This window comes from Pseudopipra pipra, chromosome 8, assembly GCF_036250125.1.
Source record: "Pseudopipra pipra isolate bDixPip1 chromosome 8, bDixPip1.hap1, whole genome shotgun sequence".
Classification (NCBI taxonomy): domain Eukaryota; kingdom Metazoa; phylum Chordata; class Aves; order Passeriformes; family Pipridae; genus Pseudopipra; species Pseudopipra pipra.
In genome coordinates, this window is record NC_087556.1 from 25,235,819 (window position 1) to 25,249,609 (window position 13,791).

Here is a 13,791-nt window from a genome sequence, read left to right on the forward strand (position 1 = left end):
AGTTAATGTGATTTGGTTGGGGCAACCCTTTAAGCTTGCTTCCCACAAGCAAAGTAGCCAGCCAGGACATGTGATACATGCTTCTCAAGATGAAATCTGACAGCGCATGCACTATAAAAGAAACACTATCTTGGCATTCATGTGGAGAAGCTGATGGATTAGAATTATTTTCTGAAGTAATATGAGAAGCTGGACCTGATTCTCTGGTGTCTGCTCTATTATGTAAGGCCTAGTTCTGATGGGAGCTCAGGTATGTAGTGTGCTAGAGGAGACTGTGACAATCTGAGGCAGAATAATTGGGAAATGTGACACTCTGCAGGAGCAGTGTGCAAGAGTATACTTTGATTTATATCCACTGCTAAAATTAACTTGGATAAAGTAACATTATAAGTTCCTCTTCAACCAACTGGGAACAGATATTATACTCTTACAAACTAATATAATCCTTCTTTCCCCAACACTGTTAATAAATTATTAGAAGAACTGAATGATTTAAACAATGTAGAGCTTTACAGTGAGCTGCCTACACAGACCACAGCAACTCCCCAATTTCCTCCCCATCTCCTTACCAGCAGCATGATATCACTTCAGGGTATGGCTTTATGGTTTGCAAGACAGATCACAGTGGGAGAAACATGAATGTAATTACTGTAAATATGTCAGAGGCAGGTCCCAGAGTATGGATGGACTAAGTTTATTGTAGTGAACAGACAAGACAGAAGACTATGTCCTATGCCCTCAGATGTCCAGGTTCCCAAGTAGATCCTCCTTTCTGACACACTCCAAACCACCATGACCTTCAACAGGGTCAATTTTCACACCAGGCTTGTTTAAACAACTGCTTACAGATAAATGGCTCACATCTGCAGTGGTGTAAATTCACGTACCTCATCTGACTGCTCTACGTGGACTGATGGATTCCAGCTAAAGAATGGGTCCATTTAACACACCTGAATTACACTGAAGAAAAAAAGAAGCTTTCTCAAAGAACAGTATCACTCACCCCGACTTTGGCTTCTCCCTCTGGTGGAGGTAGATGCTGTGAACAGCAATGAGAAAAAAGCAGTGTTAGTCTTTACTGCTTGTGACATCTCTGGAAGGCAACACACCAATCTTGCTCAGAGTGCTCAGATTCAGACAGTAACTTTTCCTGGGGCACAGCTGGGGCAATTGAACTGTTAGAGTTTTTACCAGGCTTCCTTTAGACCATAAGATACCTTGAAGAATCAGTAGCACCTTTAGCATTTCTGGACCTACTGCTGTTTCCTTTTCTACACAGAAATGTTGTTCATAGATGGTGATCTCTCATTTCAAATAGAAAAAAGGAATCTAATAGGCCTGTTTACCCCACTGACCAACACTGTGTGCTGTGAGACCCTGCTTCCTCTCTGAGTCAGAAAGATGGCCTGATCATAATGTTTCATTATCTTTGCTGAGTAAAATCAGCAGCTCAGAGTTTGGACAGGGCAAGCTCATACCTGCCACCAGTGTTCAGTGTAACTGTATGATTTGATAGCCTGTTCATATTTCCATCTATTATACTCTAGAAAAGAGCAACTGGAAGAGCATATCCAGCAATGGCTCAAAATCCTAAGAGTCTGTTCTTGCAGCTATTCTCCCAGTTTGGTAGAGGGTAAGGGTGGAGGGAATGCTATAAAGTATCCCATGACTGTGTTCTCCTGTCCATGTCCTGTGTCATATGGGGAGCATCACAAAAGCAGTTGAGAGTAGCAGACACACAGTATGCACCCTCTGTTCGAATATGTCAGCTACAGACCTGGCTGTCAGCTGTTAATGTCAGTCCCAAATAACTCCTCCAAAGTCATGGAGCTGCGCTGACTGCCCAGTACAGAGACAGCACAGGTACAGCAAGTCACAGCAATGTGCAAAAAGCCTTTGTAGTCACCAACTCACATGACCTTGCCACAACATTCAGAGGAACAGCTCTAAAAAGAACATACCAAAATCTTTTCTGGGAAACTCAGGAGAAGAGTTGGCACTGGAGCTCCCTGCAAAGAACAGAAATGTGTTAATTAATACTTTGCACAAGATCATTAAAAGCTTTCAGAACATGTCTTCCTGGCAACTGTCTAACCCCAGTGGGCAGCAAACATTTCCATTTTAAAAAAAGAGCTATTCAGGATCACATGAAAGAGCTGCTAATGTCTTTCAACAATATATACCACAACTCCTTTTTGGAATGAGCATTACTATAAACAGGACTTAATAATTACAATGTGTCCCTGCTGGCTTATTTCCCAGCAAAACCACAATGAGATTCCTGTGCTGTTGGGGACATTAATGTGCATTAATGTGCCCTCAGAGTGCAATACACATGGCCTCCTTTTTGTGGCGTGTTCTGTGGTACCTTCATAAGTTGCATGGCGGTTGACATAGGTTTTCCTTTCAAATGTTGAGCCAGGTGATTTGGTGAGAGTAGAGCTGGGAGACTGGGCTTGTCTGTAGCCAGAGGATGATGATGTTGAATTCAATCTACCACTTCCACCTACAGTTAAAACAACATGCCCTCAGCAAGATAAGTCACAGCTGTGACTGTGACTGATAAGCCCTTGGTTCTACACACTGGATGCCCTAAGTCTCTGAGCTGGACAGATTTGCATTGAGACCTCACAACTAGAGAGCAGTTCACAAGACAAAGGTGAGTCAGATACCTGGCTAGGAACCTTATTATTTAGAAACTTTTGCTATGACAATCTAACAGCTGGGCAAAGAATGCTGTCAGAGAAGAATCCTGTTTTCATGGAGTAGGCAGCACATAATGATTTAGCACGTCTAGAAAATCTGGCAGACTGTACAAAGTGCTAAAGCCATGGACACACAAACACAAGAAAACCTTTTCTAGGAAATTCTTTAATAATATTCTACCCTCGGCAAGACCAATAAAAAGATTAATCAAAACTGTCTTTAGAACAGAAATGGTCAGAAAGATTGTGATTTGCAAAAAAATGTAAGAAGGAAAATTCAATTTCTGAATGACTTCTTAGAAACAGTGGGAATGGCATTTTTTGTTGTTGTTCTCCTGAAATCAGGTTTTTCTCTGTGGAAAATGGGAATTTTGTCCTTTACTCACCCATCCTCAAACCCAACTTTAGGGTAGGAATACCTCTGCTTTGAGTATGTGTTTGCCACTTCTACTTTCACAAACCTTGTTTTCCTTACCTCTGGCTCATCCCACTTCCCTGCTCTGCATATCTCCTCAGCCCATTTATGCTGTCTTTGCCCTCTGTTTCCTCACTGTGCAATGATTTCATTCCTTACTTGAGGTCACGTAGCTGCTGCCATGGGTGTAAGACCTCTTTTCCACTCCACTCCCTCCAGTGTGGGATGATGTTTTGAGCCCACTGCTGCTCCCTCCTTCTGAAAGAGATGAGCACAAAATGAGACATTCTCTCAAGGCAGAAGATAAGAATAGCAAAGACACTGCAAGACAAGTCAGGAGGGACCCAAAGCTGTGGAGTGGGAAAAGCAAAAAAAAAAACTTTGTAAAGTTTTGCTCCCTACACAGACTGAAGGGTACTTCTGTTAACCCTCACCATAAATGGGATGATAGTGCAATTCCTTTCCAAATCAGCTGCAGCAAGCTAATAAAGAATATGGTGGGATAAAGAGTATGGAGGATTCTTCCCTACTTGGTACTTGTACTTCCCTACAGAGGTAGAAATGACCTGTGACCTCTGATATTACCCAAAAAGATTCACTCACTGTTGTCAACTGGGTAAGATGACAGGAGAATAATACACTGCAACCCCAGCAGAGGAGGCTGCAGACTCTATATCTGGACTTAAATCCATGGAGAGTCTGGTCTACCAGTCTTAGTGGAGTATGTGGCTTTGCTTCTGATAATACCCAGACAGCTCGCTACATACTCTTCCTTCTCCACAGTAACCAGTATTTTGCGAAAGGCTTTCCTGAAAATACTTTTCTTTGAGTGTAAATCTTCATGCACTGAGACCTGCTGCATCCAGGGATTTATGGAAATAATGGATATAATGCAGACAAATAGCATGAGAGGCACAGAACACTGAGCAGAAGTAATGCAATGAAAATTACTTACTGGGTGGCAAGGACGTCAGTCTTGTGGTTACAGTCTCTGTAATAACTGAGGGAAGAAAAGGGTGCAGATGTAATGGCATGTTAATATAGCCAAACTAGATCAATGTTCTACTTATTTGCCATGCAGGAGCATGACTCAGCCAAAGAAGATCAACTCATTTAAATAAAAGTCCCTTAAGACCACACTGCCTGGGGACTGTGGTTGCATTAGCACACAATGCTGTGTTTCTTTGCAGGTCTTTCTATATCTAAGAACATCACTGTTATGAAAGATTTTTGTCTTTTCAAGATCCCTGTAAAACATGGAACTATTATTATTTTTGGGCACTTCTGAACCACAGCCATGGCTGTAACCACAAAGCCCATGGTCAGACCCCTTATTAGCTTCCTACTAGTTAATTCCCATACAGCCAGCAGGAAATTAGCCTCTATTTTACACAAAGCCCCAAAGAGATATCTAAAGAACATGTTCTAGGCTACACAGGGAATTGATATCAGAGGTAGAAGCAGCATCCAAATGTCCACACTACTGGCTAGAAATGCTATCACAGGGCAATCATCTGGTTAAACAATCAGGTTGTGATACACATCTCCAAATGTCTGATCTTGGCCCATTCTATTCCTTATTCTGACTTCAGCAGAGAGACCAGAGTCAGAAGCAGAATTTAGTTCTAGTCCTCTTATCAGCATTCAACCCCTTACAGAACTTGCCATCCACTTCTGGGTTTTCTGGGGTATGATATAAAAATATAAAATCTCCTCCTTACGTCTTTCAGTAACTTCTGATCCATCTTGCCTTGTTTTCTTTGTTACAGAATCCATATCATTGCCACCTGCAAGGAAAACAGAGAGACTGCACTCAAAGCTCCATGAATAGTAGGAAATGACAACAGCTCCCCACAAGTCCCACTTGCTTCCTTCATCTGGAGAATAGACTGCTTGGAAGACATCTGTGCCAGGGAGTTTACAGTGCCCTTCCAGAGCCATATGATTATTACTAATAGACTGGCACCTACAACACTGGATACTGAAACACCAGCAGGGATTGTAAAGCCAACAGGCTTTACAATTGCCAGGTGAGACAGGGGCAATTGAAGCAAATCCACTCAGTGATTGAGTTTAGACCTGGATTTATATCCAGACTTCGTGGCACTACATTTTGGTCTCCAGCTGTGCCCCTATAAGGGTTTGATGAAAACCACAGGATCCAAACACTACTCCCACACATCTGCTCAGAGCAGGACTCAACAGTACAGGATTAGCTGTGCAGGCAGTTGCAGGAGTAAGTTACCTGCACTCTGCCAGTACTGTCAGAAAAACCTAGGCAGAGTACTGTTGATCTGTCAACAGTAATACTGCATTCTCATGGTACTTTGATCCTAAAGCCACAGCACTGAGTGGACGTACCTTTAAACTGGCTATTTTTGGCAGCAAGGAACTTGGGTAGGAAGTGCTTTATCTTGCTTTACAGGCAGAGCAGTGACAGTTTGAGGACCCTGTCTGTGGCTTTGGGATCTGATCTAATTTAATGCCAGCTCAGGTCAGTCTACAAAGTGTTGGAATCAATGCTGTGAATGCTGTGTACACTCTTTTTCATGACTTGGACCCCTTTCTAGTCAAAATTATAATCTCTAGTAGAGGTATGACTGTCTGCTAAGGCAGAAATACCACAAGAAAATGTGATTGTGGAAAAGAAACATCATCAAGAAGAGAAAACACTTCTGTCAGAAGGAACCACACAATTGCTCACTCCTAGTCTCTCTAAGATAACATTTCATCTTGTGCAGCCACAAACCATGAGAAGAGATTTTAATTTACACACAAGCTTGCAATAGGGTAGAACCCTTCACTACATTTGAAGTCTCCCCTTTAAAGGTCCAGCTGTAGCAAAACCTACACACTTAAAAGGCTGAGTTTAAAAAAAAAAAGCTTTGGGTGAAATTCCTTCCAAGTTTTAAAGCTCATCTTGAGGCAGAACCCAAGACTGTGGCCCCCAGTACAGCTACCATTTGAGTTTGATCCTCATGATTCCACTTAACTCTTCTGGAAAGTGTAGCCCCCCTGATGTTACGCTTGTACTGCCCAGGTATAATGACACAGGGCAGGATGCAGCAGAGAATCTGCAGGAATATCTGACGTTCGGATTCAATTTTGTTTTTGCCAACAACTGCTATTCCCAGAGCTGAACAGGAACAGTTTGAGTGTAGAAGGCACACTGCCAGCCAAGCCAGTTTAGCCTCCTATGACAAACTCAGCTGAACTTTGCAGAGAACAACACAGTGCCCACAGCCCTCACTCTGCACTGCTGACCCTGAGCTTGTCTAAACAGCCCTATAAAAGGGGTTCCTGAGGACACATCCAAGTCCTTACACAACCGTGGCAGGAGCAGGATGCTGCTCAATCCTCACAGTGCTTGCTAACACTGTGGACTTCCAGGGGATGATCCAGGGTGTTGATTCCAAGACATATGCAAGACTGCAACTATATGCACTAGGAGAGTTTCTCCTCCAGCAGGATGACAGTTTCCTGCAAGGTAAGGGTTCCTCCAAGGAAAGGCAATATCTTGGCTACTCTTCCTTTCTACATCAACACTGGAAGCATCTTTCAAGCCCTCTCCATAAAAAAAGATGCTGGAAGCTTTTATCTAGATTTCAGCACTGTTGGCTTTGTCAGTGTTTTTGGCAAGGAACACAGTTTTGTATTTGGAAACTGCTTTTCTACTGCTTTGTAGCCCCAGAACTCCACTTCCTCTCTGCTACTGGGAGGTGTTGTTGGTCATGGATGCTGGAAGAGGCCAGCACCACCATGTAGTGAATGTATCTTCTGCATTATTGCCTTCTCTTGAGAGAGGGGAATATCTTGCTGGGATAGCAATTAAAAAAAATTACAAGAGGTTAAAGCCCATCTTTGGAGCCATGCATGCCACAGCCCGGCCCCAGCACACAGCGCACTTTGATCCATGTTGCATGTGTGTTTGCCACATGGATGCAAAAGCCAGCCCAGGCTCTAGCAGGCTGACTGAGATGGATTTCCATCATCTGCCAGGACTGACTCATCTCACCAGCTCCTACCTGGATTCACAAAGACATAGCTGTGGGCTATGTCTGTGGAAAGCAACAGTGCTGTTGAATCAGAGAAGCCAACTGGAATCATCCCTGAGCAACAAGCAGGAACTTGTGAAGTGGGATCACTCTCAAACAAGCCAGGCAGCATAAGACAGGGCACCCCTATGGCCACTTCAACACAAGCTCAGTGGTTGTAGAGTGCTTGTGGCACCCACAGAAACAGGGAATTTGCAGACATTATTGGCACTAGGAAGCAGGAGAGGTCTGGCACTGCCACACTTGTGCTTCCTCTCTGGACAGCACTGAAAGCAAGACAGCAACAGCTGCCCAGCATTGCAAGGCACGCTCAGGTATGTGCTTTCCACAAAAGCCTGACAGTGCAGGGTGCCTCCTGCATCTCCTGTGCCACTTGCCTGAGTGCAGCACACTGGCAAAGGCACTGAGCCAGGCTGAGATGGGACATTTGAACCCCTCTTATTATTTTAGAATTTAGGTATTGGGTGAAATGGTAATAAAGTTTATTATAAACATTTTTCAAAGGGTAGGTGAATAGCCACAAGGATGTATTTTAGTGGAAAATTAAAAGTAGGCATGTTTCAGATTCTTTTATCCCTCCACAACGTCCTCCCAGTTTTCATGTCAGAATGCTGTTGCACTCACAGCACATCCTTTCAGCTCTCTCCTCTCTCCAGAGAGCCCTTAACAGGGCTCCAGCTGTGAGACACTCCATTAGGAGAAAGAGGCACCCACAAGTGTTGAGATTAATAATATTTAATGTCAGTGGAACCCTTTGATCATGAATACTCTGAGACTCAGCAGACAACTCCAAATGATGCCACTGACTGTCTCTCATCATGTCAAATGTCTTTTAGGGTGCCCCTTCCTCTTAACCAAGCCTTTCAGGTGTCACTATCCTGGAACTAATAGAACTGCTTAAAAAATAGCCCTTTATCTCTCTTTTACCCCACAGACTAGGAATCTGACTTTCTCATTCTGCTCTAAAAGCTGTTCCTTTCGAGTTATTTTACTAAAACCAACACAGTTAGAACTGAATCAACCAAACCATGCTTCTAAAATCTGCTCATTTTGTAGACTCCCTGGATGATGTTAATGCCAGGGAAGCTGGTTGGATGTCCAACCAAAGCTTGGACATGCTGTAGGAACCAAATTTTGCCCTGCCCACAACCTCTCCTGGCTTCTTTGACACCAATATGTGCTCATATCCAGAGCACAAGCAACAAGTGCTGCCCAGACATCACTCTGCTCTGCCAGATGCCTTCTTTTCAAAAATGTGTCCTCACCGTCCCTACTTAATCGAGCTACTCAAAGAGAAAGGGGCCAAAGCAAGGCCATTCTGACCTGCACAACTTCTTGCCTCTGGCAGAGAAAGGAAGACAAACAACCCAGTATTAATCAAAAAAGTGTTTGCACAACAGGAAAGTGCTGCTGTCACCATTTCACAGATGAAGCAGCTACTCACAGAAGGACAAGTAACTTTCCCAAAGCCACTCTACAAGTCAGTCTGAAGACAGGAAAGGAAGACAAGTCTTTCACTTTATGCCACTATGTTCAAATTGCTAGACCTGCTGTAGGAAGGATTCAAACTGATTCTCAAATCAGACATCTCACTTAATTGTGACAAAACCACCTTACAGTGCTTCATAATCTTCTATGACAAAAATATGGCACAAAGTCCATAGTAAATGACTCACTGCTGATAAATAAACCCTGTCTTAGACAAAGCAAAGTTTGTCCAAGGCAACATAAACTTTCACTCAAAAGCAGTTTACTTACTTAATATTATACCCTGCACCCACCATCTGAAGCTCAAATTTACAATCATTACTCTTCCAGCACATTCCAGATCTGCTCAATTTTAAAAACAGCCAACAGATGATCTGTATTCACCATGCTGGTACCCTTATGGAACAGAGAACATTCAGCTAAACTGTATTTATTTTACAGTAGTTTCACAAAATGCATTAAAAATGTACCCGTAGGTTGGCTTCACATTTCTTATCTCCTATCCTTTCACCAGATACTCACTTTAAAAGAGTGACAAACAGAAAACCAAAATGATCCAGCTCTTACACAATCTTATTTTTATATTGCATTCCCCACAGAAAAAAGTAACACCTCCTTTATTTTGCCTTGTTCTTAAAGGAATCTGGAAGACAGAAAAAAAAGAAGCCCTTTTTCTGCTTTTTTGCTGCTTTTATTAGTAATGTAACTTACCTGGAGTGCTTTGGTTACTGAACTGAAAATCTGTTTTTCTCCTTAGTCGCTTCCTTTCTACCAAAAATTTGCCACCTTCACTTTATATCATGTCCTCCCAAAGGTGTGCGGAATCTGAGTGATCATCCAAAAATGTTCACCTCTTCTTTATTTAACCTGGTTTATTCTCACTCTTCTTCTGCTCTTCTATTCCCGTGCTCTTTAACAAGTCCCAACAAAGGCGTGTCGTGGTTTCCTGCCTCACCCTACCCTTCCAATTATCTGACACTCACTGGAAAAAAAGATCTGCCTCCAGGAATCAAACTTTATTGAAATAAGAAAGGCTCCTACCTATTTGCTCAGGTAGATTAACTATTTAGATCCCAGACAGAGGTGTGAAGGCTTAAGTCAGGGCACATGAATAGTTGTGGCAGTACTTTCTGATACATGATTTGAGATCTGTTTTGGCATTTTCTTATAGGAAATTACAAGCACCTGCTGATGCCACTGAAAAGCTGGCTGCAAGCTAAGCATTATTTTGCAAGCTCGCAAATACACAGGGCTGAACTATGAGCTACTACAAATTGGCTGAAAAACACTCAAGTCAGTGGTCTGAAGTGCCTTGCCAACCCACAGATATCTCTGCTCTATTCAAAAGACAGCAACGTTAATAAATAAAAATACACCAAACTGAGTAAGGAACAAAATGTCTTCCATGAATACTACCTGCAAACTTCTCACTGAATAGGAACTGAAGCAGAAGAGCAGCCATGGTGGGTCAAAGCAAAACTCCATCTAGCTCAATACCCTGTCTTCTAACCATGTCTCATGGGAAGACCATGTGAACAGAACAAACAGATATTTTCCTGGTGTACAGAGTCAAATGCAGCAGCATTGCAGTCATTCTTTGACAGACATTTTCCATTAATATGTCCAGTTAGTTTTTGAATCTGTACATTTTAGTATGTACAGTGTCCTACAGCAAAGATTTTTAAAGCTTAACTATACCTTGTATAAAGGTTTATCCCCCTACTGAACATGACAGTGCCATTTGGTGCCCCGTGCTTCCTTACAAGAATCAGAATCCACCTTGGCTTTTATCACCCTACACAGATTTTGACAGATTTGTTCCCCTGAAAGAACTTAACACTTCATGTGGATTTTTGCACAGATCTTTTGAGGGGCTGCAGCTGTGTGCTGTCAAGATAGTACTCTGTTCTTTTAAGTTCCATATTGAAAATTTCCAAAGGTGTGCAGGGACATGGCTGCTCTACAGCACTGCACTCCACTCCAAAGGCAGTGTTCCCTGTATTCGTTGATGGGGATCAAGACTTCTTCAGAATTCATCAATGCATCTCCTAAATCCCAGAACTTGTAATTACATTATCTTTAGCAGGCAGATATTTATGCAGTATAATTTCCTGCCTGCATGGAGGAAGCATCCATTACTCTGCCTTCAGAACATTAATCAAGGGAAATTTAGTTGTCTAAACAAGCTGCAGGTGGCAATTAAGTCATTAAGAGGTGTAGAGCTCATCCTGGGGCTCAGCCAAACGGCACTTGGCTTAAGCCTTGACCAAAAAGAATAAAAGTGGCTCTAGCTTTTTGAACTTTGTGCTCTTTGAACATGACACATAAAAAACTGCCCTCTTATTATCAACTGCACTTTGTTCAACTCGCTTGACATCTGCTTCCAGCACAATCCACAGTGTGTGCTTCAGACACAGCCTGACTGCTCACAGACAGAAGGTGTTCAAGAAATGGCAGCACTGAATGCCCTGGGCTCTGTAAGACCCATCAGTATGAGGGAGACTTACTGCAATGGCTCACAGACTTCACTAGAGCAAGAGGTGGGACCTCACATTTTCAGATAATGATCTCAGGACTGGAGGAATTTCCTCCTTCCTTTACCTTTGTCTACCAGTTCTCTTTATCTATGTATAAACAAAAGAGAGCCATCAAAATTTTGATAAAATGTGAAATTACAGTATTTTAATCCCTGCAATGTTGTCAGGACAAAGATACTGGTTTAATGCTTATTGAGAACAAAGTGCTCATGGAGCATCTCTTCATGAGTCATTTTGCCAGTTTCTTACTGGAAAGGAAAAGAAGGTTGAGGTGGAGTATGACATAGAGGTGACTTAAGAGGAAACTGAAAATAAATCACATCTTAAGAAACACTGACTCCACATTTTAAGAAGATGGAGTTGAAGATGCTGCCTGCTGAAACATTATTAGTTCCCTCAGGTTCCTACGGGGCAAGTGTCAACATCAAGGACATAATTTAGAGAGGTCCTGAGCTGCTTCACCTGTTACTGAAGTCAGTGATTATCTCAGGTACTCAGAGTCACTGCAAATCAGGTGTCCAGCTGGCACAATCAATTAACTGCAGCAGACCTCACTTCAGGTCATCAGCTGCCACTTCTGCAATAACAGTGGTGTGTGCACTGGTGGTTAGAGCAGGGGAGGCACCTTGAGCTTCTCTTGGAGGTAACAATCACCATCGTTCCATCCCCCATTTGTCCTGCTCAATTTTGCTTGTAGAAGGTGAAGTATGTAGAGGTGGAGCCACACTGCTGCTGGATGTACCTGGGAATGTTTTACCAGATGCAGTTTGCTGCTTTCCCTGCTCCCAGCACACAAAGAAGCCTCGATGCCTCAGTCTGGCAGCTAGAGAGATCAAATTACAGTTGAAGACAGCACCATCTTCCTGGTGAAAGATGCTCCAACAGTTTACAGCACCTGATGCTAGCTCTGAAAAAGTTGAGAAACTGAGGCAGAACTCTACCCTGCATATTCACTGCTCCTGGAGGGGGGCTGTGCCACAGCACATCTAAATCACTTCTTACTCTGCAAGGGGAGTCCTAAGATAAAGGGTCTCCAAGTTAGACCAGCTTGTTCTGTCCATTATTTAAGAGCTTAAGCTGTGTTCATGGTTTAGAAACAGCCAACTTATAACTTGTCATCTTCAACTTGAAAGGGAGCTCTGGAGCACAGAATAAGGTGTACACTGGTCTGATAATTCTGTCGTGACTGACACATAAATTACACAACTAGTGAATCAGCCAAGGAGCTGATTGGAATAGTGCAGGCCCACACAAGGATGGTTCGCACAGGGAAGGAGAAGCCACACCTATTTCTGTATAGCAACTGCAATTCCCTCCATGCCTTGGTTTTACACAGCTGAGCCAGGCAGCCACTGAACCAACCAGAGCCTCTTGAGTCACCTCCTTGACTCAGTGCCCCAAGTCCACAAATTGTACATCACTTGGGAAACACCGTGAGTAACCTCGGGCATGAATAAAAGCCTTGTGGGGAACTGATCATTGCTTTTGGGCTGCAGGGGGGTGAGTAATGGCAGGACGAAAAAAAACATTGCTAACTCAATCTCCCAGGTCCCAAGAGACTTCAGTGATCAAGAGGTCTTGGCTGTCTCTACCCACTAATACAAAGATTGTACAGCTAAGTACTGCCTTTCCTCTCTCCTTCTGGCTTTATATAACATTCCACACAGTTTATAATATTAAGCACAGTACAAATAAGAAATAGCAATAATTATAATAAACCTATATCTGTATGTGGAGTATTATAAAACAGAGACCCTTAACAGTGCAGGACAAACTGAATTGTAGTAGCCCAGGGAGGACGGGCTGGGCTGTTCTGGTAGGGGACAGCCAACTGGGAGGAGGCGGCTGAAGACTTGGGCTTGCTGCTTTTACTGTTACCATGTAGACAGGAGGGTCTTTTCAGCAGCTGCAGACAGCTGTCTACCTCTGCTCAGAGACAAGTCTGTATAGACAGACAGGCCCTGGTGCTCTGCAATACAACTGCCTAATAGTTACTATTAGCAGTAGCAAGCAGCTCAGTCCAAAGACTGGGGATGGACAAGTGCATTGTCTTCTGTGTCTGGGACTGCTCCTGATCATGTAATTTTGGTGACAGACAAACAAAACACACCTGTGACCTCTTAAACGTCTGGTCTTCCACTCAGGTTTTTATGTGCATTGGTGCTTGGGCACATTTTACATCTCGGTACACGTCAGGCTGTACAGCAGGAGATGGCTGGCACAGCCAGAAGTTATCACCTCTAATGGCATCAAGGCTGGGATGTTAACAGACCTGTGTGCAAAGGTGACCTGCTGTCATCTCTCCCTTTCTCCACACCTCACACCCCTGTCCCCATAGAAATTAGGGAGCTACTCCAGCTGTCCAGCACACCACAGCATCTGCCAGGGAACAGGGCTGTGAAGCAGATGATCCTGATCACTGCCACTCTGAGGAGCTTTGCTGTGAGTTTAAACCAAGTAATTTTCATCCGTAAGACTCCTCTCCTTCCCAGTGCTGGCATGATGAATAATCCCTTTCACTTTGTCCTCTAGGTAAGAGTTGCCTGCAACACATGCTGCATACAGCAGCACAGCTATGAGCTGGACTGAGT

General features: G+C 43.3%; 1 protein-coding gene across 2 annotated transcripts in view; it reads right to left on the minus strand.

Moving 5' to 3' along the window:
• Positions 1–13,791, minus strand: part of COL17A1 (collagen type XVII alpha 1 chain) — a 63,157-nt gene that overhangs the window by 33,928 nt on the left and 15,438 nt on the right. Inside the window, exons 1-7 of one of the 2 annotated variants that reach the window (XM_064663231.1) lie at positions 9,375–9,643; positions 4,842–4,907; positions 4,076–4,120; positions 3,280–3,378; positions 2,369–2,506; positions 1,962–2,009; positions 1,004–1,039 (exon numbers count right to left, since the gene is read on the minus strand). In XM_064663231.1, coding sequence (XP_064519301.1) covers positions 1,004–1,039; positions 1,962–2,009; positions 2,369–2,506; positions 3,280–3,378; positions 4,076–4,120; positions 4,842–4,896 — 421 coding nt within the window. In that variant the 5' untranslated portion in view covers positions 4,897–4,907; positions 9,375–9,643. Of the gene's footprint in view, positions 1–1,003; positions 1,040–1,961; positions 2,010–2,368; positions 2,507–3,279; positions 3,379–4,075; positions 4,121–4,841; positions 4,908–9,374; positions 9,644–13,791 lie in introns of those variants that run through there. The other variant, XM_064663230.1, reaches the window with a different exon arrangement.